The 22554-nt window shown below is 37.2% G+C and overlaps 1 protein-coding gene across 3 annotated transcripts in view; it reads right to left on the reverse strand.

Annotated features, from left to right (window-relative positions):
• The window catches only part of Arhgap10 (Rho GTPase activating protein 10), a 288733-nt gene that overhangs the window by 101095 nt on the left and 165084 nt on the right, over positions 1-22554 (reverse strand). For 2 of the 3 annotated variants that reach the window (XM_071614633.1, XM_027926721.2), the window contains 3 exons: positions 22286-22360; positions 15546-15633; positions 5972-6030 (listed from right to left, as the gene is read on the reverse strand). In XM_071614633.1, the coding sequence (XP_071470734.1) occupies positions 5972-6030; positions 15546-15633; positions 22286-22360 (222 nt within the window). The remainder of the gene's footprint in view (positions 1-5971; positions 6031-15545; positions 15634-22285; positions 22361-22554) is intronic. The other variant, XM_071614634.1, reaches the window with a different exon arrangement.

Genomic DNA, 22554 nt, shown 5'->3' on the forward strand with positions numbered 1-22554 from the left:
TACCCCTTGAACTTGAGAATTACCTGTGGCTCTGATTAACACTGTACCCAATTAACTTTATTATGTAGCTGCTTGGGAAATTATCAAACAAATCAAGACAAGGCTCGTTACTGAAGAATACGCTAGAGTTTTCAGGAGTGGCAAAGAAGAGATAGAAAAGAATTAGGGACTCTGTTTATTGTTACTTTTTTTTTTTTTTTTTTCCAAACCCTGATACCTTTGTGTTTTTAATTTTTCTGATAAAAATTAAATATATTCTCTGTAAAATTTTAGACAACAGAAAATAGAGACAACTAAAAATCACTGAAACTCCAATATACAAGAAATAATGCAAGATCAGACTATAAAAAAAAACTTGTACAAATCAACCAGAAAGGGGGGGGGGATCTCAAAATAAAAACAAGCAAAGGACCAGCACAGGGATTTTCAAAGATTTATGTTATGATTACATATGAAAATAGACTCAACCTCTATGAGACACACAGAAATTAAATCCACAACAAGAGACTGACACTCACCCAACCAGAAGAGCTTTGAGTACCAAGTGGGACCTGGGGGGACCCAAACTTTCATATACTCACTAGCTGTGGCTTTGGCCCCTGGTGCTGGGGCTGGAACCCAGGGCTTGCACAGGCTAAGCCAGCTCTCCTACACTGAGCAACACACCCCAGCTGTAGAGGGGAATAATTTACAACCACTCTGGAGACATGGTTGGCAGATCTGCTAAAGCTGAACAAACATACACCCTAAGATCTAAGAATTCCACTCACAGATACACAACCGGAGACACGCACACAAGTATTCAATAAAAGGCACACGCTAGAATATTTGTAGCCGCACTCTTTGTGATAGCCCCAAAGTGGAAATGACCCAGATGTCCATTAAAAGTAGAACTGATCGATATTTTGTGCTATGTCCATACCAGGGAATGGAACATCTGCTTCTCACAATGTGGATGAAGCCCACGAGATGAGTCCAAAAAGTCAGACGTATCAGAATGTGTTTCTATCAGATTCCAGACACGCAAAGTGCTAATGCACCAACCCAAGGTGTCTGTAGTCAAAGGACAGCCACACCTCATAAGGTGGACAGTGACCACATGGGTATGAGAAGGGCTTCTGAGGTCCTGATCATGTTTGATTTCTTGACCTGTAAGCTGTTCACAGGGGCACCTTCCCTTGGTGAAAATTCATTAGCGGTGTGTTTCTTTGTGCACACTGATTTTACGTTTCAACAAGTCAAGTTCACTTGAATTCAAGTTCCCCATAATAGATCTCATTGTAAAATGAGCTGGTGGGTTTTAGGTCTAATCCTTTCAGAGTTTTCCTCCCTTTACTTGGAATGAAATGTTTGAACAGCCTATTTCATTTAACAGAGCATGGACGACTTTCCATGTCATTAAACTGAGCGCCACACCGTCAATCTTATGAAATGCACATTGCTTCCAACGTTGGTAAAGTTAACTCTGCCCAGTTTACACTCCCAGTAACACTGCTGGAGAGTGAAGAATGGGATTTACAAGAAGACACTGAGACAGTCGTCTCTAAAAGCAAAGGAACAAAAAGGCTAAAGCTAAAAAGCATGGTTGTGATGAGGCAGAACAGGAATCATCAAGTCGTACTACCTAACAAACAAACAAAAGCTTTTACAGAGTCTAAAATTATCACTGAAAACAAAAGCACAACTGTCTCAAGAGTTACGTGATAAATTACAACCCAGTTCTAAATCTGGAGTTAAAACCAAGAAACCAAGTTAAAACCTCATCAGTGTTGGAAAAAACAAAAACACAACAATTTCAATTCACAGTTTTGATCTTCAAAAAATAAAATCCAAGCATAAACTCCACAAAACAGCCAAGAATTCCAAGGGCAAAAAGGAAAACCAACAAGGATAAGAATTTTGTATTTCAAAACTTAAAAATTTTTGAAAAGTTTGTATACTGAAAAGCTACTTTTAACTCAGAAGATTAAAAAAAAAATAAGACTGTTTCTTGACATTAAAATCATTTTTTTCCCAGTGAAAATGTAGTTTTAATATGTTAGCATTACTTACTCAAACACAAGCTAGAGAAATAGTTTTCCACCCTCTAGGGATAAGGTTCTTCATTTCTAAAAATAGAATTCCTTCTGAAAGACAGTCAAAACTTCCACTTTCTTCCTTAGTCCCTCTCCCACTAGCCCATCCCATCTCTTCTGCTATCACACTTGAATTTTTTTCCCAAGTTTGCTTTTTCCCCTTTTTTCTTTAAAAAAAAAAAATCAATAAAGCTTTTAAAATAAAACTATTTGTTCTCTATATTGTTTTATTTTGGTATTAATCAGAGCTTTGTATTAACATACATTTCTATATGACTATAGAATAACTTTAAGGTTTCCCAAAAGTTTTATTCTTCTTCTAATATTAGTTGTCATCAGTTGCTTATACTACATATATATTCAATTGGTACTAGTTGACAAAGAATAAAAGGCATAACTTCTTTTTTAAAAAAAATTTGGTATACCTGGTTAATCACACACCAGATTCTTGAAATATGCCAGGGAATTAGGAGTTTACTATAATAGAAAAAAAGCATTTTAATTGTGAAACTACACATCAGCATCCATCACATTTTAGTGTCTATTTGCTTATGGTGCTGTGGCAATGAGACCAAAAAGAACAATCAACTTACCGGAGCTTATCAAAGACACACAGGTAGATAAATGTTATTTTAATATTTAAACACCATACATCAATAATACTATAATTTAAGAAAAGCATTAGCAAAACCACCCCCAGCACTTTCCAAGGGACTAGGGGCTTTAGACAACAGACATCCAGTGCTCTAATTCTTCTATGGGTTCCCCTTCTACTGTGACATAAATACACCAGATTGAGGGATGTCAACACCCCCAAAAGTCAATTACTTTAATTTCCAGGCTTCCAAATCCTTCCCTACCTAGAGCCCACATGACCCTGTCTTACTGGTAAACCTGCATGGGGAGCAAGGATAGACATTCTGGCTGAGCAAAAGCCTATGTACTGGATCCTACAATAGTCATGTTTCTTGTCAGAAATGGCCCTAAGAACTTTGTGATTATGATTATGCTTCCCACCTAACTTGACTACAGGAAGAAAACGTACTGAACACAGCAACACAAACATTCTGGTTTGAGAGACAATTGAGAAATTATTTCTATAATCCAACATCAGGTACCCAGGCTTCAGCTGTCATTCTTGTGCTAATCAAATGTTGGGTCCAACCCAGAAGCATGGGTCCATCCATGGTTATCAAAATGACGTGTGAAGGACTCTGTGCCCTCAGACCAAGAGTTACAACATTCTCAAAGGTAATAAGCATCATGCAGTAAGACATCCAGGAAGATGCCTGCTGCCTTCCAAGGGTGGACACAATTTTTTGATTTTCTGCACTTTTGTCTTGTGAATTTCTATACCAAAAGTTCAGGACAGTATCTCGCAAGATGGATAGATGTCTCTACTTCCTTTAAGCAATCTTAATGAACTCAGCTACTAGTTCAACTCTTTGAATCTTCTTAAAGGAAAAAAAGTTGACTTCCAATGCATTTAATATTGAATTATGGTTGAATTTTCTTAGAACAAGATACAAAATACTTGGCCTTTTATGATGACGACACAGATCATAGTTTTCTATGATGACCTTGTAGATTTAACTCAGAGGTTCTCAACAGAAAACCATAAGAAAGAGATGTGAGAAAAGGAAGGGACCCAGGAGAAACCTTCAGAACTCACAGCAGGCAGGGAGAAGAGAGATCTCAACACCACAGAACAGATGGAAACCAGCGCACATGACTGAAAAGAATCAAAAATTAGTTTCCATGCTGGTGTGAGAGGCGGTAACAAAGACTGGTAATGTCGGTAATTTTAGCAATCAGCTCAGTTAACAGACATTTTAGCAAAACAAGGTAAGCTATGCCATCCTTAATGGAAAATGATAGCATAACCACAATTCCAATTATCCAACAATATTCAAAAGGGGGAGACTAATTTTGGCCATCTGATTTCTGTAACTGTTTTATTCAATACTTGGAAGTACACATGCAAAAGATTAGAGATCTGCTCCTTCACTCCTAAGAGACACTGAATACAGAGGAGGGTTCTCGGAGATGAAAATAAAGCAGTGCCCTGGAAACATTGAACCCTAAAAGAAACCCATTTAGTACATGTGCTTTTTCTCACTAAATAAAGTTACTACAGGTCCTGTTCCAACCACGACTGCACTTAGGTGCAAATCCATGCCAATAACCACAGTAGCTCCAGTATGCCTTTGCGACAGTCCCGTGATTCAAATCATCATGAAGGCTCTTACAGCCTTGCCACAAATGGGAAACCAAGCAGATGGACATCCAGCAGATGATGAGGCCTTTTGCATCCACACAATTCTTCGCACCACATAGTTCAAATATGCCTTCATCATCTTCTACCACCATGGTCCTCGATACCTTGTTAAAAAAAGTTCCTCAGAGGTAGGAACTTTCTCAACTGGCAAAATCTGACATCAGAATTTCCAACATGCTGCGTCAGGCTATGGGCATGATAATACTCCTGACACTCACTTGTGGCAATTTAGACCTTTATTCTGTAATCACTTTATCTTTCCCCAAATCTCAAAGGATTTGAGATGAAAGCTGGCACTCTTGTGCTTTTTCCAGTCTCTAAGGCGAACAACATGAAATGATTGTCCTTCAACTAAGTTTAATTTCTCTTTTCCTAGTTTGCCAAAAATGCCACAGGGAAGAAATCAAAATAACTAAGCATTTGCTTGAGTTTTTGCCAAGAAAATTTCCCCCACTTCCTTGATCGCACAAATTTTGGGGCGGGGGAGATCTCCTTCCATGTGAAAACAAAGCTGAATCGAACCACATTTTTGCCTTTTCCAAAAGCCTAATGCACATGTGTAGTCTAATGGAGCCTACACATTGCTTCTTTCTGCAACGTACTAGGAACCTTTGCACTGGCTGGAGCCGAGACCTCACAAGAAGATAACATTTAAAGCCATGTTCGGGCAGTGGTAACATGGACCCAAAGGGATTGCTCTAAGTTTTTCAACAGATTAAACTATGGACAACATCCAAGGGGAAAAAAAAATAAAAGGAAATGAAAATACAATTTCAGCTACTGTCAGTGCACCTGTGAAAACCAATACTGCAAAGTTTTGCCAGTGCAACTGGGGGTTTGAATTTTAAATAGTTTCCTATAATCTGGCAAAGTCACTTCACATGCCTCCATCTTCATTTCCTTAACTATTAAATACCTACCACCAGCACACTTCAGAAGAGGAGGATAATGAAACAGTGCCAAATATAAAAAGTGGGCTGTGTGATAACAGAAAACCAGAGAGCCCCGGGTGTCTGACTCACAAAATAAATTTGATCACAAATTAAAATTCCACCAACTACAGACCTTTCTCATTTAACATTTTATCACATATAATTCACTACCAAACACTGCTTGGGCTTCTGGCATTTTTTCATAATATTCTTTCTGTCTGTAATTTCCATCTAAATATCTAAGTGATGCCATCTCCCACCCACTAATCTCTCTGACCTCCCACAGGTTAAACACTTATGTTTCCACAGAATTTCATGCCATTATTGTATAATTCACAGTAGAATGAGAGAGGGAGAGGCCCTAGGACTTGCTACAGAAGTGGCTCCTGGGGTTAAGAATTCTGTCATGGCTCTATATACCCAGACTCTGCCAGTATCTACCAGTGACTAACACACAATGAGCAATAATCAATGTCCATGAATGAATGAATGAATAAGATCATAGTCCTCTTTTTTACTTTCTTGCCAAAGGGGGGAGGGACAATCATTATTTAAGATGATTTTTTAGCATAGGACTCAATAACATTAATTTTTCACGATTAGCTTCAATTTAATCAAGTTCAATTTTTAGTCTGTAGAAACTATCAACCACAAAACTATGTCTCTGTACCCTACAAATTACTTACTGGCTGGAACAATGAAATCTCCATGTAACTCATAGGTCATGAGAGGTTCGGGAAGACTCCTGTATGAAAAAGAGTTCATAATTACCAAACAAATCCGAACAAGTCACCTGCCAGTTTATTTTTTATAAAAAAGTGTTAAATCTGTTGCGCATTTCTTAGCTATCATACAAAACTTCCTTAGGGAATACCTTTACATATCAAAAAGATATATAAATCAAATGAAGCACTTTATTAACTCCTATTTGAACTATGCTATCAAAGCTTAAGCGACCGCAAATCGCTAAAAGGCTTAAGCACATAGCACTTCATCTCTAACCTTGGAAAGTATCTTTAGGAACATGCGGTTTTAGATTTGACTTCTTTTCACACACTGACATATTAAAAGTTAAACACTTTCTAACCAAATGTAAGCATATAATTTGAAAAATCATCTTTAAGATAGTAGCCAGTGATACCACATACACACACAAATACATAGAAAAGCACCGGGATGCAGCTCTGTGGTAGAGCACTTGCCTAGCATTCATGAGTCCCTGGGTTCAAACCCCAGCACCACACACACACAAAAAATTAATTTTTAAAATTACATAGAAAAGATCAAATAAACCAAATCCTCTTCTCTCTCAAGTATCTCCATTTTTAAAAAATCAGGATTTTTGAAAATTCACTATGCCTATGTAATAATGAAAGAGAATCATGAAATAAGGTTAGTGACTTTGTAGTTTATGCCTATAAAATTAAACTGATGGCAACTTTAAAAATATACACATTTTAATTTTTAAAAAAAACAAATTAAATGGTAGTATATTAGATCCCAGGATCAATAGAATGCTACAGTTCATTCGACCTGCTAATGTCTTAAATTTTATAATGTCAACTTTATGAAAAGTCAAGGAATACTTCAACAAGTATCAATCTGCATCGTTTTTCTGCAGGGCAACCTGGCAAGACATTAAGAACCTCAGAAAGATTGAAATCCTATAACCCAGAAATTCCTATTCAAATATTTTAAAAGAAAATCAAAGATGCACAGATGCACACACAAAAATTTAAACATATGCAAAAGCCAAGAATACTGCCAGGGATAAAGGTCATTTCATATTGATAAAAAGGTTAACTCATCAAGATGCTCCAACAAAACTAAATGTTCATGGATCAAACAGCTTCAACATACATCATGCAAAAACTGACAGAACTGCAATACAGATGACTCCACAACCACAACCTCTGTCTCAATAAGTGCTAGAACAAGCAGACAGAAAATCAGTCAGCATACACAGCCATCACCAACCTGACGCATCAGCACGCCCTTCACCTAAATGACACTGCACCCAAAAGAGGGACACACACACCCAATGCACATGGATTATTCATTCGCCAAGATAGACCAAATTCTGGTCCATGAATCAATAAGTTTAAAGTGTTCAATTCAGGCAGAGCAAGTTCTTTCGTGGAAATAAAAACTGAATTTATAAAATCAGTAACAAGAAGAGCTGAAAAACACCAAAGAAAGGGAGATTTGAAAGTATTTTGAACTAAATTAAAATACAGTCTATCAGAATCTTAGGGATGCCGATTAAGCTGTACTTTGGAGCACATGTATACTGTTAAACATCTACATTAGAAAAGACTACCTTAAACCACCAATGACTTTACCTTCTACCTGAAAGCAAGGGAGGAAAAAATGAATTAAAACCGAAGTAAGAAGAATAAAAATATTGACCAAAAAGAAAATCAGTGAAAACCAAAAATAGAGATGTTAATCCAAAACCAGTTACTTAAGATGATGAATAAAATTGGTAAATCTAACCCAAGTGACTAGGAAATAGAGAAAATATGAATAGCCAATGTCAAAAAGGAGAATGGTTAGCCTCTTCAACAAATGATGCTGGGAAAATTGGAAATTCATATGCAAAAAAACGAAATGAAATTCCTATCTCTCACCATGCACAAAACTCAACTCTCAGTGGATCAAAGACCTAGGAATTAAACCAGACACCCTGCATCTAACAGAAGAAAAAGTAGGCACCAATGTCCATCATATCAGATTAGGCCCCTACTTCCTTAATAAGACTCCTATAGTGCAAGAATTAAGATCAAGAATTAATAAATGGGAGGGATTCAAACTAAAAAGCTTCTTCTCAGCAAAAGAAACAATCAGTGAGGTGAATAGAGAGCCTACAGGTTGGGAGTAAATTTTTACCACTTGCACATCAGCTAGATTACTCATCTCCAGGGTATATAAAGAAAGAGCTCAAAAAATCTAAACACCAAAAAAACAAATAACCCTACTAATAAATGGGCCAAGGAACCAGACACTTCTCAGAAGAGGATATACAATCAATCAAAATATATGAAAAAATGTTCAACATCTCTAGCAATTTGAGAAATGCAAATTAAAACTACTCTAAGATTTCATCTCACGCCAGTCAGAATGGCAGCTATTAAGAATACAAACCAATAAGTGTTGGCAAGGATGTGGGGGAAAAAACACACTCATACATTGCTAGCGGGACTGCAAAATGGCACAGCCAATATGGAAAGCAGTATGGAGATTCCTTGGAAAACTGGGAATGGAAAGCTATCCCACTCCTCAGTCTATGCCCAAAGACTTAAACATAAACAGCATACTACAGGGACACAGCCACGTCAATGTTTATAGCAGCACAATTCACAATAGCTAAACTGTGGAACCAACATAGATGCCCTTCAGCAGATGAATGGATGAAGAAAATGTGATCTATATACACAATGGAATATTACTCAGCAATAAAAGAGAATAAAATCATGGCATCTGCAGGTAAATGAATGGAGTTAGGGAATATAATGCTAAGTGAAGTTAGCCAATCCCCAAAAAAAACAAATGATGAATGTTTTCTCTGATATAAGGAGGGTGATTCATAGTGGGGTTGGAAGGGGGAGCAAGGGAGGATTAGACGAACTCTAGATAGGGCAAAGGGGTGGGAGGGGAAGGGAGGAGGCATAGGGGTAGAAATGAGAGTGGAATGAGATGGGCATCATTACCCTAAGTACATGTATAAAGACATGAGTGGTATGAATATACCTTGTATACAACCAGAGGTATGAAAAATTGTGCTCTATATGTGTAATATGAATTGTAATGCATTCTGCTGTCATATATAACAAATTAGAATAAAAAAAGAATTCAGTGGACATTTGGGATACAAGGGGGATGACCATAAACCTGCAGTTTTATCACATTATATGACATATCAGACTACTGGTTACTATTTTAAAGGAGCTTTGAATTTAATAAAATATCCCATTTACATATGCTGTCATAGGTCTGCATTTACAAATATGCTGTTTTGCATGCATTTTCAGATTGAGAAACTGCAAACCTAATGGGCTTAGATTCTTGACATTCCACATCCTTTTTCTGGGTGAAAGGGTTACTTTAACAATCAACAGCTTAAAAAAATGGCTTAGTCATTTTTAAAGAAAAAAAAAAGAATGGTTACTGCAGAATCACCAAAGGTTGTAACAATATTAAGAGAAAACAGGTAATATTACAAATGGTTTCATGTCCATACATGCAGCAATTTACACAAAATAGACAAATGTCTGAAAAGCTGGAAACTACCAAAGCTTACTTAAGATAAAAGATAACCTTAGTAATCCTATACTTGTTAATCCTAGATCTATCAGAAAAATTGAATTTGTAGTTAAAAATCTAGTCTGTAAGAAAACTCAGACCCAGATGACTTTGTTGGTGAATTCTATCAAACAATTATGGAAGAAATAATTTCAGTTTTATTTATATTTTTTTCAGAAAGTATCAGTACGTATGTATGTGTGTGTGTGTATGTATTTCCTTCCAGAAAATAGAATACTTACTCATTCTGTGAGGGAAAATATCAAAACTGAAAACATTTCAAGAAAATGACAGAAAAATACCACTAACACACACAGAGGCAACTTTAAATGTTAGTAAATTAAATTCAACAAGCTACATAAAAGGATAACAGATCACAACCCAGCTGGCTTTCTCACTGACCTACCACTTTGAAAAATCAATGCAATTCACCATACCAGCAAACTAAAAAAAGAGTGGAAAAAGCCTGTATGATCATCACAGTAGACAACACAGTGGGGGAAAAAGGACTGTCTTTCCCACAAATGATAATGCAAACACTGAACATCCATATGCAAAAGTGAATTTGACTCCATTCCTCATATCTTTCACAAAACTTAAAATAGATCATAAATCTCAGTGGAAAACCCAAAAACAATAACATTTCTTTAAGAAAATATAAAAGATAGCCTTTATGACTTTATGTTAAGCCAAGATTTCTTGATATCACCAACAGCATAGTCCAAAAAAAGAAACAAATTGACAAACTGGACTTCATCAAAGTTAATAACTTCTCATTGAATGACACTGTTAAAAAAAATGAAAAGACAACCGACGTAACCAAAAATGTTTAACATTAATAGTCACTGGGGAAGTTCACATTAAAAGCACAATGAGCTATCACATACCTATTAAATCAGCTAAAACTTAAAAAAATAAACAACAACAACAAAAATGACCATAGCAACATTTGACAAGGATATAGAAGAAGCAGGACTCCTGTACACTCCTGTAGGTGGGAGTATAAATGAATCAAATTTGAACAAAAGTTTGTCAATTTCCCAAAAAGTTAAGCATGATCTAGATAGTCCACTCCGGGATTTATCCATAAGAAATGAAAGTGCAGACGGGCATAGTGGATCACACTTGTCATCCCAGTAACTCAGGAGGCTGAGGCAGGAGGATCACGAGTTCAAAGACAGCCTCAGCAATTCAGCAAGGCCCTAAGCAACTTAGTGAGACCTTGTCTTTAAATAATAAAAAGGGCTGATGATGTGGCTCAGTGGTGGAGCACCCCTGCTTTCAATCCTTAGTACCCCCCCCAAAAAAAGTGCATGTCCCTCTGAAGATTTACCCATAAATGTTTAGCAGCTCTAGGTACAATAGTCAAAAGCTACAAACAACTCAAATATCTATCAACAGATCAAAGGATCAAAAAGAAAAAAAATTGTGGTATATCCATCCAATAGATCAGTAGTTAGCAGAAAAAGGCATAAACTACTAGAATATACTACAACATAGGTGAATCTCTACTTCTTCTAAGTGAAAAAATCTAGATTTTTTTCCTAAAACATATGCTATATAGCTTATTTATACATAATTATAAGAACTCCAACTTAACATATAATGAAATAAAGCAGAAAAACAGTTACCTAAAGGTCAGGCCTGAGAAAGGAGGGGTGCAAAGAAAGGAGGCATTTCCAAAGACTGTTTATCTTGATTATGGTGATGGTTTCACAGGCATATAAATACATCAGTCTTATCAAAACATATATTATAAATATGGAGAGCTCATATTTCAATTACACAATAAAGCTGTTTAGCTGATTATGTCAATTGCACTATAATAAAGGTAAAAAAAAAATGAATGTAAAAAAACTGTTACAAGTATGTTCCTTACCCACAGCTTAGGATACTTTAGTACACATACGTATACAAAATGACAACCATAAACAAATTAAAACTTCCCTTATTTCTGCTCTCCTTCCTCTTCTTCCCCTACACTCCCATTTAACAAAGGAAAAAGAAATCAAACACATCACAGCCTAAATCCGGAGAAAGAAACACTAACTAGAAGTCAACCTTTGGGGTTTTTGTTTCTTTAAGGACAAGCAGAAAGAGCAAAGGAGGAAAATGGTTATCCAGCAGGGAAGGAAAACAGAGGGTGCATAATTGAAAAGAGGGAAGAATAAAAACACCGAGAAAAACCAGAGAGCATTTCTTCTCCAATAAAATGAATTTGTGCCTAAGCATCCTCTATAAGCTACTTATATCATTGCCATATGTCTATAGCTAGGCAATGCGGCATAGAAAATAAATACCGTTAATGTTAGGGAAGCAGTAATAAAAATGACAAGCTCCCCATACAGAATTTATTACACTGAGTCACTGCATCTCTCAGCCTCCCACCCAACATGTTTTCAAGCCACCTCTCTTTACCACCCATTGGGATCTGCCGGGAGATACAAATCATAATATTTACCTAAGCTGGCATTTCCTTCCCCAAAAATCCCATTCCAATTTCCAGACTTAAAAGAAGTTTCCTCCAGGTAAAATCATTTTACTAGAAACATCACAAAACAGATCATTTGTCACCCCACAATGGGAAACGGTTGTGATGAACATGTTGCAGGAACTCAAAATTATGGTCTGCATAGATAAGAAATCATTCTGAGGGCTCGAATTCAGTTCTCCAAAGCATGGGAGTAAAATTGTTGCCTCAAGTCAGGAAAAGGAAGAAAGATGCCATGTGTAAGGCCACTGCCATCTTTCTTTCTCCAAGACCCTGAGGGCTTTGCTTCCTATCGTAGTTTGGTGCTTTGGGGGTTGGCCAATTTCTTCCTCCACTTCCAGCCTCCCATCCAGTAATGGCTCAGTTATTTGCCAGGAAAAGAATTTAAGGCAAGGCAAGACTTTGGTATTTTTGTTGTTCTTGCTTCTTGGTGAGAAAAAGCTGTATTTCAGCTCTTACTGTGAAAGACAGAGCTGAGATTCCAACCTAGTGACTGCATGGCTCCAGACCTCATGCCCTTGACCATTGCATTACACTTCTCTATCATGATGAGGGAAATACATTTGCTTTGGACATAACCATGTAGCCAACGTGGAATTAGGTAACAACTCAGTTTTCTTCCATTTGGTCCATCACCAGAAAAAGTGTCAATTAAATCCTAATTACTGCATTTTCAGTTGCTAAAAATAACATAGGGGAAAAGAACAGCAACCCAACTTTCGAATCTCCCAAGGCATCTGCCATCTTATGATAATCACTTCATCACATTCAGGCAGAATGTGTATATTGTTAGGAGTGAAATTATATAATAATAGCATCTCATAATTTCGTTCCGTAGGCAATGTTTGCTTCAAAGTGGAATGCAATATGATGGAGCAACATAATGAGAGAAAAAATGCAGAAAAAGCAACATAAGACCAAGGGCAATTAGGAACTAGCTTTAGAGAACATCAAGATCCAAAAGAGGGACTAGGGATGTGGCTTAGTGGTAGAGCACTTATCTAGCATGCACAAAGTTCTGGGTTCAATTCCCAGCTCAAAAAAAAAAAAAAAAGGCACATAAAGAATAAGATCCTCTGGTTTTGAGGCTAATTTTCCACAAAGGAAAAGAACAATGTATATCAGAGGCAAAAAGCACACAATTTACTAAGAAAACATTAAGTTTTACCCATAGTTTTCCACCAATAACTCAGTCATCTTGATCCATTCCCTTACCATCTGTTAGAGTGGTAGAATCCTCTGCTAGTCAAGTTAACATATGCAATTTGTAATATTTTTATATCCTCATCCACTCTTTCTTTCAACCACCTAATATGGGCTTTCTCAACTCCATCACTTTGGATCAAGTAATTCTGCAGGGAAGGCTCAGCTGCCCTGTGCACTATCGGGTATTTAGCAGCCCAGCCCAGCCCTCCATTCATTAGATTACAGCAGCACCCTCTCCAGCGGTCACGAAACCAAAAATGTCTGCAGATATTTCCAAACATCACCAGGGGGGCAAAATCACCCTCGGTTCAGCACCATTTCTCTAAATACTCAATGACAGGCATACCTCCAGTTGTTAGAAATATTGCAATGCATGGGGCATATAAGACGCCAGTCTGCAGAGAGCTTACATGCTAATCCTAGAGAAGGACTGATGAGATTCATTTTAATCCTCCTCTAAACCACAGTCACTACCAGTGGCAATCTAGATGATCAGTACATGGATTCAGCCTTCCTTTTGCCCCTTTATTGACTCATTGAAGAAAAAAATGTTAAGGGTGGCTAAAAACATCTTCAAAAGAAGTATCTGAAAACAGGTAATGCACACCTGAGCCCACTGAAAAATGTTAATGATGTAAAGAGAAGAACAACCAGACAACACAGGCTGCCTGATACGATCCAACAGGAAGAATACAGCTGTACTCTGATACTCTTGAAATATATAAATAAAAACCCAATCTAAACCCAACAAAGACTATAGATTTAACTATTTGCAGAAAATACAGTGGCTAGAGAATCATGTTAAATGACCTCATGCCACATCTAAAATGCAGAAAATTATACTTTAAAAACCGAGCCAGTTTCTTCAACAAATAAATGCCAGTGGTCAAGAGGGAAAGAACTGTACAGATTAAGAGAGACTTAAAACTTATCAAGCACATAGAATGTCAACACTGTTTAAAACCTGTGGGATTTAAACCAAATATAAAAAGACTTTTTAAAATTTTTTTTGGTTGAGGGAGAGACTTTTCTCACTTTAGTGAAAACTGAATAAGGACTGCATACTGGATGATATTAATTTTGTTGGATATCATAATTAGCTTCTGATTGTAAAGTCGGTCTTTTTTAAAATATATACTCAAGTATTTACAGATACGGCAATATAGTTTTTGGAAAATCTTTATAAAGTATCATCCCCCAAAAGTAGCAGGCAGGGAGATAAATGAATCATCGAGAAGAACGAGATACTAAGCTGAAGAACTGTAATAGGGCCATGAGGATTCATTACACTGATCTCTCTGGCCTTTCATATTTGAAGTTTTTCATAATTTGTTAAATGCACAATGTGTAACTTAAGTAGATTCTAATGTGCTGGTTGGAACCCAAGTAATTTGTACATTAAAAAAGCACCTTATAGGGCTGGGGTTGTGGCTCAGGGGTAGAGCCCTTGCCTAGCACATGTGAGGCACTGGGTTCAATCCTCAGCACCATATAAAAATAAATAAAAGTATTGTGTCCATCTACAACAAAAAAAATATTTTTTTAAAAAAGCACCTTATACATGGTTCATAACAGCTGACCCTGGGAAAGCTCTGCCCTTTTGGTGGGGCGGGTCAGGAGGAGGGAGTTGTGTGCGTATAAAAATCCAAGTCCCTAACAGAACCATAACACAGGAATTAACAGTTGTGATGTTTTTCCCATTCTTCAATTTTGTACTTCCTATTTTTATTCTTCATCAAACCAAACTTTTATGCCTGAATTCCTTCCTTTTTAGAAAAAGTTTGCTACTCATTAAAACGCTGAACTCTTTTCTTAACTCCAGTCCCATTCCATATTTCCTATAATAAATGAAAATTCTAAATTTACATTAAAATCCCAAGTTTTCAAACAGCTTTGTAGTTAACTATTAGAAAATTCTGTTGAAATATTTGAATTTTCAGAATTTTAAATATTAGCTTAAAACAATTAAGAGTGTCAGTGAATTCAATAAGTAGTCTTCCTTACTGAATCCTCATTGTTTCATAGTGTTTATTCCTAAAACTCACATCAACAATAGATATCTATTTTAAGACCAAAGGCTATTCTGTTATAGCTGACTGGACAACTGATGTCCACCTACTGTCTATCTTACCTTCTGGAACACTATTAGCTCAATGCTTTCCTTTTTAATAACTATTGGTATCTCTGTGCAGAGTAGGCACCTGCTTTATGTTATAGTACTCCTTGTTCACTCTTTCCTCCTATTCCTGAGAGGACCTTACCTCAGATACTGTTTCAGGGCACTTGTTATTGTCTTCACTTCCCAGTCTATGGAATTCTCCAGGTCCAGCTCACTGCATGTTTTTACATCTAGTGAACAAGCAAGAAAGAAAAGTTCATTAAAACCTGGAACATGCAGAGGCCGTCCTGACAAACTCATAGAGCTTCCATTTTTAAAATGCTGATTCCATTTATTTAACAAATAATTAATCCTGTGGTTTCCCTACCAAAACAACATTACATGCTGGACTATGAGTCATGACTATCAGTCATGTTCTATTACTAGACTTATATAGCACTTCAGAAAATCTGTAGTAGAGATCAAAACAAAGGGGTAAGTTTGAGGCCAAAGTATGGAAGAATGAAGACATGGTATGGCGTTTCAACATCTCTAACTGGTATTGTTCATGTACAGCTAACAGCATCATCAGCACCTCCTTCATGTTAAAGCAGCCATGGCTTAAAGCATGTGGTTTTTCCAGTTCAATGAGTGGCTTAAGTCACCGCAGGTGGCACAACTGCTCTCAGATGTTATTACAAGAGGAAGAGGTGGCACCTCTTACTAACAGCAAACCCTTAGAATGGCAACAAGTTGGGGGAAAGAATAAGCTTGAGCCCATGTTTCAAGATTTGTATTCATTACATTATCGTTCTAAAGATTAACACAGGATCAACCAAAACAGAAATATGACAACATGCAGTCTTAAAAAGTCATTGATGTTTTACCCGATTTAAACAATGCACAATGTACACATGTATCAAAATACACTATCCTATTAATATGTCTAATTTGTGTTTATCTGTCAAAAAATAAATTTGATTTTTAAAACAAAAGCTATCTAAGAAGGGAGACTCATTTAGGGGTCCTCTTCCACACTGACATTACAATGACACACTTATCCTGGAAAAATTGATTGGATGATTCTGTAATTCTCTAACATCCACTCCAAATGAAACTAGTTTTCTTTGTTCTAAAAGTGTTACTGATGTGTTGCTTCCCAGTGCCCTTTTAAATAGCTACTAAGTTCTAAGGCAAAAGTGTGTGGTACCAAAAAAAAAAAAGAGTAGGAAAAGTTGATCCTGGTTGAAGTAAAATGACAACACAGTTAGAAAATCAAATTCTCTCAGTTGGTGGCATCTTTGCTATTTGTACCCCATGCACCAGCACACTCCATGTGGCTGGTAGTGCACAGCAGGGCAGTACGGGTATCCCTAGCCATCTTCAGTACCTGCATCAACCTATGCCAGAGAGCGACTTAGAACAAGGGAGTCCCAACTCATCTGGGCTTCAGGTCTTCGCTTGCACCATGGAGCCCATGTAAATGCTCTCATAGAACTAGTGAGCACGTCAAACAAGGCAGGAACATAGGCCAATTTTCATAAATTATTACATGTAGCAGATTACCATCACAGCAAAGTGGCTAAAAAGCCTAAGGGGTTCAGTGGTGGCACCCACCCAAAGGAAGGAATGGATAAGAATGGTAGCAAGTCATCAACAGAAACTTGCCTGGCTTTCTACATTCCTATCATGTGAAGGAAAATAAATAAAAGATTCATGGAAGAGACCCTTTCTACCTTACTCCAGAATGACGTCCCAAGCAAGATTAAAACAAAACAAAACAAAAAAAACACCCACTGGTTGCTTCAGGGTTATTTTTTTTTCCTTCCTTCCTTACATTGTATTTGTTTTATTCGTCTACATAGAGAAGAAAACATCTTGTTAGTATTTTCTTTCTTAAAGCACAAAAATAGAACAGGCTGTCAAAATGTGACCAGCATGCAAAGTCACGCATGTTGCCTAAAAACTCTTAAGCTCAGACATGACAAAGAATGGATGACAACTCAATGTTGGACTCAAACTTTTTGAAAATAAAGTGAAACAGGAAGTGATGGTTATTTCACAGCCATAACATCATACATACGAAGTCAATTACTCAAAGGTCTGGAGACTTTTTAAAGCACTTCAACATTTCTTGATTACAGCGACTGACAGCCCTATGCAATAAACTACAACAATGGCAATTGACACTGATTACATTTTGATCAGTTCCTACAATTCAGAACTCATTTGTTACCGAGCTTGTCAGACAAGCCACAGATACATTCAAGAAATCAAATTAAGAACCCTGATTAAAGATGCAATCCTTTATAACAAGGACTAAATAATTCTGTTCTAAAGGCTTTGCCAACCAATTACTTCTGTAACTGAATATTCTGTCTCTCATTAAATCAATTATTTAAATCTCATTTTAACATACAAGTCAGATAACATTTTCAATCAACTTGCTACCAGCAAATCACCATTTTAAAATCCAAGAGGGTTCTAAAGGAAATTTTTTATTTCCAACTTTCTACCAAATTATCATTCTATATTTTGAGACTCATATTCTCTCCATGGAAAAATAAGCCACCCTTCTAAATTCATGGGATAAAAAGCAGCTGTCACATCAGAAGCTAATGACTACACAGTGTCTATGTTATTAATCTCTATTAAATTTTTCACTGTTTTCAAATAACTCAATCATCCCTAGCAGTCCTTTACAATCAGTGGGTGCACTGGGAATAGGTAAAATTTGTTATAACCTTATTTAGGATTCAAATATAAGAATATGTTTGGAGTGTTCATTCAAAATACATATTCTACCTTAAATAAGGGGAAAATTTTGCTTCCTTTAGAACCAAAAAATAACATCTCACAAATAGTTAAAACTCCAAAATAATGAGCGCAAACGGTAGACTTTTTATTGGGGTGAATGTTTCCTCCTTGCATAACCACTGGCTATTTCTTTGAAATTGGAAATGTACGGCCCAACAAAACTGCAAAGCACCATTTTATGTAAATCTAATACTGCACTTAACAATGGCTTGGGTCCAATTTCAAAGTACTTGAAGAAGCATGATGATGGGACGAGTTCCGAAAATACACTTTATTGTAATAAACTGAAATGTTTTTCAGCTACATTAGTTCACTTTTCCTCCCAAACTATGTGACAAAGTTGTCCTGCAGACAAAGTAAATGAGGTAATATTTTTAAATCAACACTCTTCCAAATTATTTTTATTTCTTGTTTTCTATGTTTCTATGTCTAAAAATATGTAAACCATCCAGGCTTTCTTTTTTTTTTTTTTGCAAATTACATTTAGAAATAGTTACTGGATCCACGAGATCCCATACGTCACACTACCTCATTTCTCACAGTTTCCCCTTCCTCGGCTCTGCTTTCCTTCCAAAGTGGGGGAGGAGGAGGAATATAGGACAGCTAACACACTTCAGTCCTAATCTATAACTACTGTGATTCAGCTTTTAAATTCTCATCTTCTTGACTAAAAAACCATAACTCACCCCAAACACGCCCCATGTGTTATTTCTCTCTACTTTCCTCAACTACTCTGTATCTAAACAAACTTTCACCAGATTATGCGCCCTGACTCAGAGACAGCAAAAGAAAATGGCCTGTAAACAAAAGGAAGTCCGTCCTTCAGGTGGGCATTTCCTTTTGGAAATTTAAGAAGCTTGGTCTAGGGAAAGGCTCAGAGGTTGCTGGAAAGTCAGCAGAATGTTGCTTTCTATTCCAGTTTGGAAGACAAAGTCTCAATATCAGGGAAGGATGACAGTTACCTTCTCCTTCACCTGGCCTGGAAGAGCATAAATGATTTCTCCATTTACAGAGCTTTCTATGATCAACCGCCATGACTCTTCATGTTGAATGAAGAAAGGGGATGAAGAGGGTGAGAAGAGGAGACGGGGGGGTGGGGGGGGGGTGGGGGGGGGAAGAGAAGGGGATGAACGAGGAAGGGATGAGGGAGGGAGAGGAAGAGATGAGGCAGAGAGAGGAAGGGAAGTGGGAGGGAGAGGAAGGGATGAGGGAGGGAGAGGAAGAGATGAGGGAGGGAGAGGAAGGGAAGTGGGAGGGAGAGGAGGGGATGAGGGGGGAAGAGGGAGGGATGAGGGGGGAAGAGGGAGGAAGGAGAGGAAGGGATGAGGGAGGGAGAGGAAGGGATGGAATAGGTAGAAGATAATGGAGAGAAACATTTTTCTGTATTTTAATCTTAAAGGGGGAAGAAAAACACTCCACAGAAAGGAGAGAGAGAAGGAGAACGTGCAAGAGATTAAGCATAGATTCTTTATTTAGGAATCACCACAAACTTCTACATGTGAGTATTTAAAGAATACTTTAAACAGAAAACGCAAAACATTTTATATAAAAATAGCAATAATAAAAAATATAAAGTAAATAGCTCTCAAGGCCTAAAATGAATCAAGTAAAAGCAGCTCTCAAAAAATGAAATAGCTTGGAACTTTTTCTCAGACACTTAGATTTTAGATTATATTTCAAAGAAAAAACTGCATTACCAACAAAATGCTCTTTGAAAATATCCAAATTTTAAATAAAATATTGCTCTCAGGAATAATAATTAAAGACAATGACTTGCTGTAAAAAGCAAACTTAAAACTTTGGCAGGCCCACTCAATTTTTCTTCTCTTTAGGACATACAACCTTAAAACAATAGAGAAGTGGGAAAAGCTGGAGAGAAAGAACATCTACGGGAACGCGTACATGACTACCAAAACTCAAATTTTGTTTTTGGCAGCAGTAGCAAATTGTTTCAATTTGAAGATTTAATCAGGATGGGAAGGACACATCTTAAGGAAATCCTCAATTCAGTAGGAAATAGTGAATAAACCTATTTTGCTGAGAGCTAAAGTTTGTATTGGTAACAAACAAGAAAATGGTGCTAATGCAAACCCAAAATTTTTGACCGACAATCTAAAATTCATACTAAGGATACTTTATAGATATATATTTTTGTTATTATTCAGTCCTCAAATGAATTATTAAATGAGGAGATAACAAGTCAGTATCTTTCTCTCATGCCAATTCTCTAATTTCCTCTTTTTACAGACTATTACTGAGAACACAGCAGCACTTCTCTTGCCAGCAATTCAAAGGAGGTTATAACCTGCCCCCGTGTTCTGGACTTCTCTACTCTGATGCTCATGGAAAGTACGGACAGTTTTCCAGGTCATGAATTTTTGAGGTTTTAGATAGACAGTGAAAAACACCTTGAAGTTAAGGACTGTCTTGGAACATTTCCCACGAGCAGAGGAGACCATCACCTGGGTTCAGCTATGTTGAGTGTATAGGATTTTATGAGATTAAGAACAAATTTTGAGAGAGCTTAACACTTCATGGTGACCACAGAAACACCCTTGTTCAAGCTTTCCTGGAACGTGAACAATAGGATAAAAATAATGCCAGGATCTTTATGGCCAGTTTAGCACCAAAATGTGCCTTTCGGCCCACATCTCCCATTCTGATACCAAGAGCCTTCTAGGTCTAATCATTAAAATACCATGTTGGAAATGGGAGAAGTGTTTCTAATTTTAAAATTAAGTAAAAGCAGATGCTGCAGTGCCATTAAACTCTTCCAGCTGCTACTGAACCACTGGCAACCTGGGTCTATTTAATTTGGAGCCTGCTAATGGTAAAAAGGAAAAATCTGTCTGCCAGAATTGGACACCCAAGTCAAACCAGAGGGGCAGAAAATGAAAACAGCTCATGAAAGCGAATGTATCCTAACAAGGCTCTCCAGCTGATGACGGGCAATTTTTCCTGTGGTTAATAGCTAAAAAAAGGTTGTTGCTTATGAAATCCTTAATTCAAATACAGCCAAACAAGTAGTGCTATCCATAACGTGTCAGTTGATTTTGTTCATCTTAGTTTATGCTTTCTAAAAACGAGTCTTTACTACAACACTTTAAGATGCAGACAGGTTTAAATGCATTCACAGACTACCTGGGGGCATTGTTAATATTGATTAATTAAAGTGAGACAGCAAATAAATTAATATGTAGCAAGGTCAGAATGACAGATTGGTTTGATATCCAAGGGCCTGCAGCCAGATGAGTTATCACTTCTCAAGAGGCAGCCTGCTCTGAGGTGGGGAGAAGTGGAGTGCCTTACAGGTGGCACGGAACTGACAGCAGTGTGTAATGCAAAAGCGCTTTGTCATTCACATAATGTCTGGGGTAATGAAATGAATTCACTTTCTGGCTTCCTCTAGTCTGCGATGCCAAAGAACACTGTGTTATCAGCACAGATGGAGCATGCGTGGTTCTGGAGAAGAGCCTGGTGCGAACTACAAACAAGCCACTGTGAATACCAATGAATCCCTGAGAGTCAGACCCTCGCTGTCAAATGACAGTTTGGGAAGCTCCATAGAAATGAGCGAGTCCCAGTGGTCTTGTCCAACCAAATGTACTGTCAAGATATGGACAGGCAATTTGGAAATCATGCAAATCATAGAAGCCTGACTGCTGCTTCACTGAGTAGAGCAAGCAGTGAAAGATATTCGTCCATGGGGCTGGGGTTGTGGCTCAGTGGTAGTGCTCTCGCCTAGCATGCATGAGGCACTGGGTTCGATCCTCAGCATCACATAAAAACAAAATAATATGTCCACCTCAAACTAGAGATACATAAATAAATAAGTGTTTTAAAAAAAAGATATTCGTCCATGAGTTGCATCCTCTTCTTAATAAGTAGAGGCAAAGTAGATAATCTAAGCTGATCCAAATACTAATCTACTTCTGAGTCAACCATCTCTGCTCAGGAGACCACTCATCTAAGCAGAAGAAAAAATGGATTCCCAAGTATGCTTTATGTTACTATGAAATATTAAGTTGTGAAGTCAATGAACATAAACAAATAATGCATGGAAAAATGATTAGAAAAGAGGCATACCCATCAACATACTCAGAAGTCTCTGGACCTTTGAACTCACCCCCACAACTCTGTACAATCCTTGGTCATTTATACCTATTGGAAGAAACGAAAGGTTAGCAAAATACAACAATATCAGATTTAAAAAGCTGTCACCAAACAATTGCAGTCAGAATCTTTGCTAACTCACATTAGCAACATTCCTGTTGACTGTAAAAATAATGTTCGACAAAAATCAAGTGTTTATACCAACTTTTTTTTTTTTAAACCAGCTTTGTATTTGTGTGCTA

Source organism: Marmota flaviventris, chromosome 7 (genome assembly GCF_047511675.1).
Source record: "Marmota flaviventris isolate mMarFla1 chromosome 7, mMarFla1.hap1, whole genome shotgun sequence".
NCBI classification, from domain to species: domain Eukaryota; kingdom Metazoa; phylum Chordata; class Mammalia; order Rodentia; family Sciuridae; genus Marmota; species Marmota flaviventris.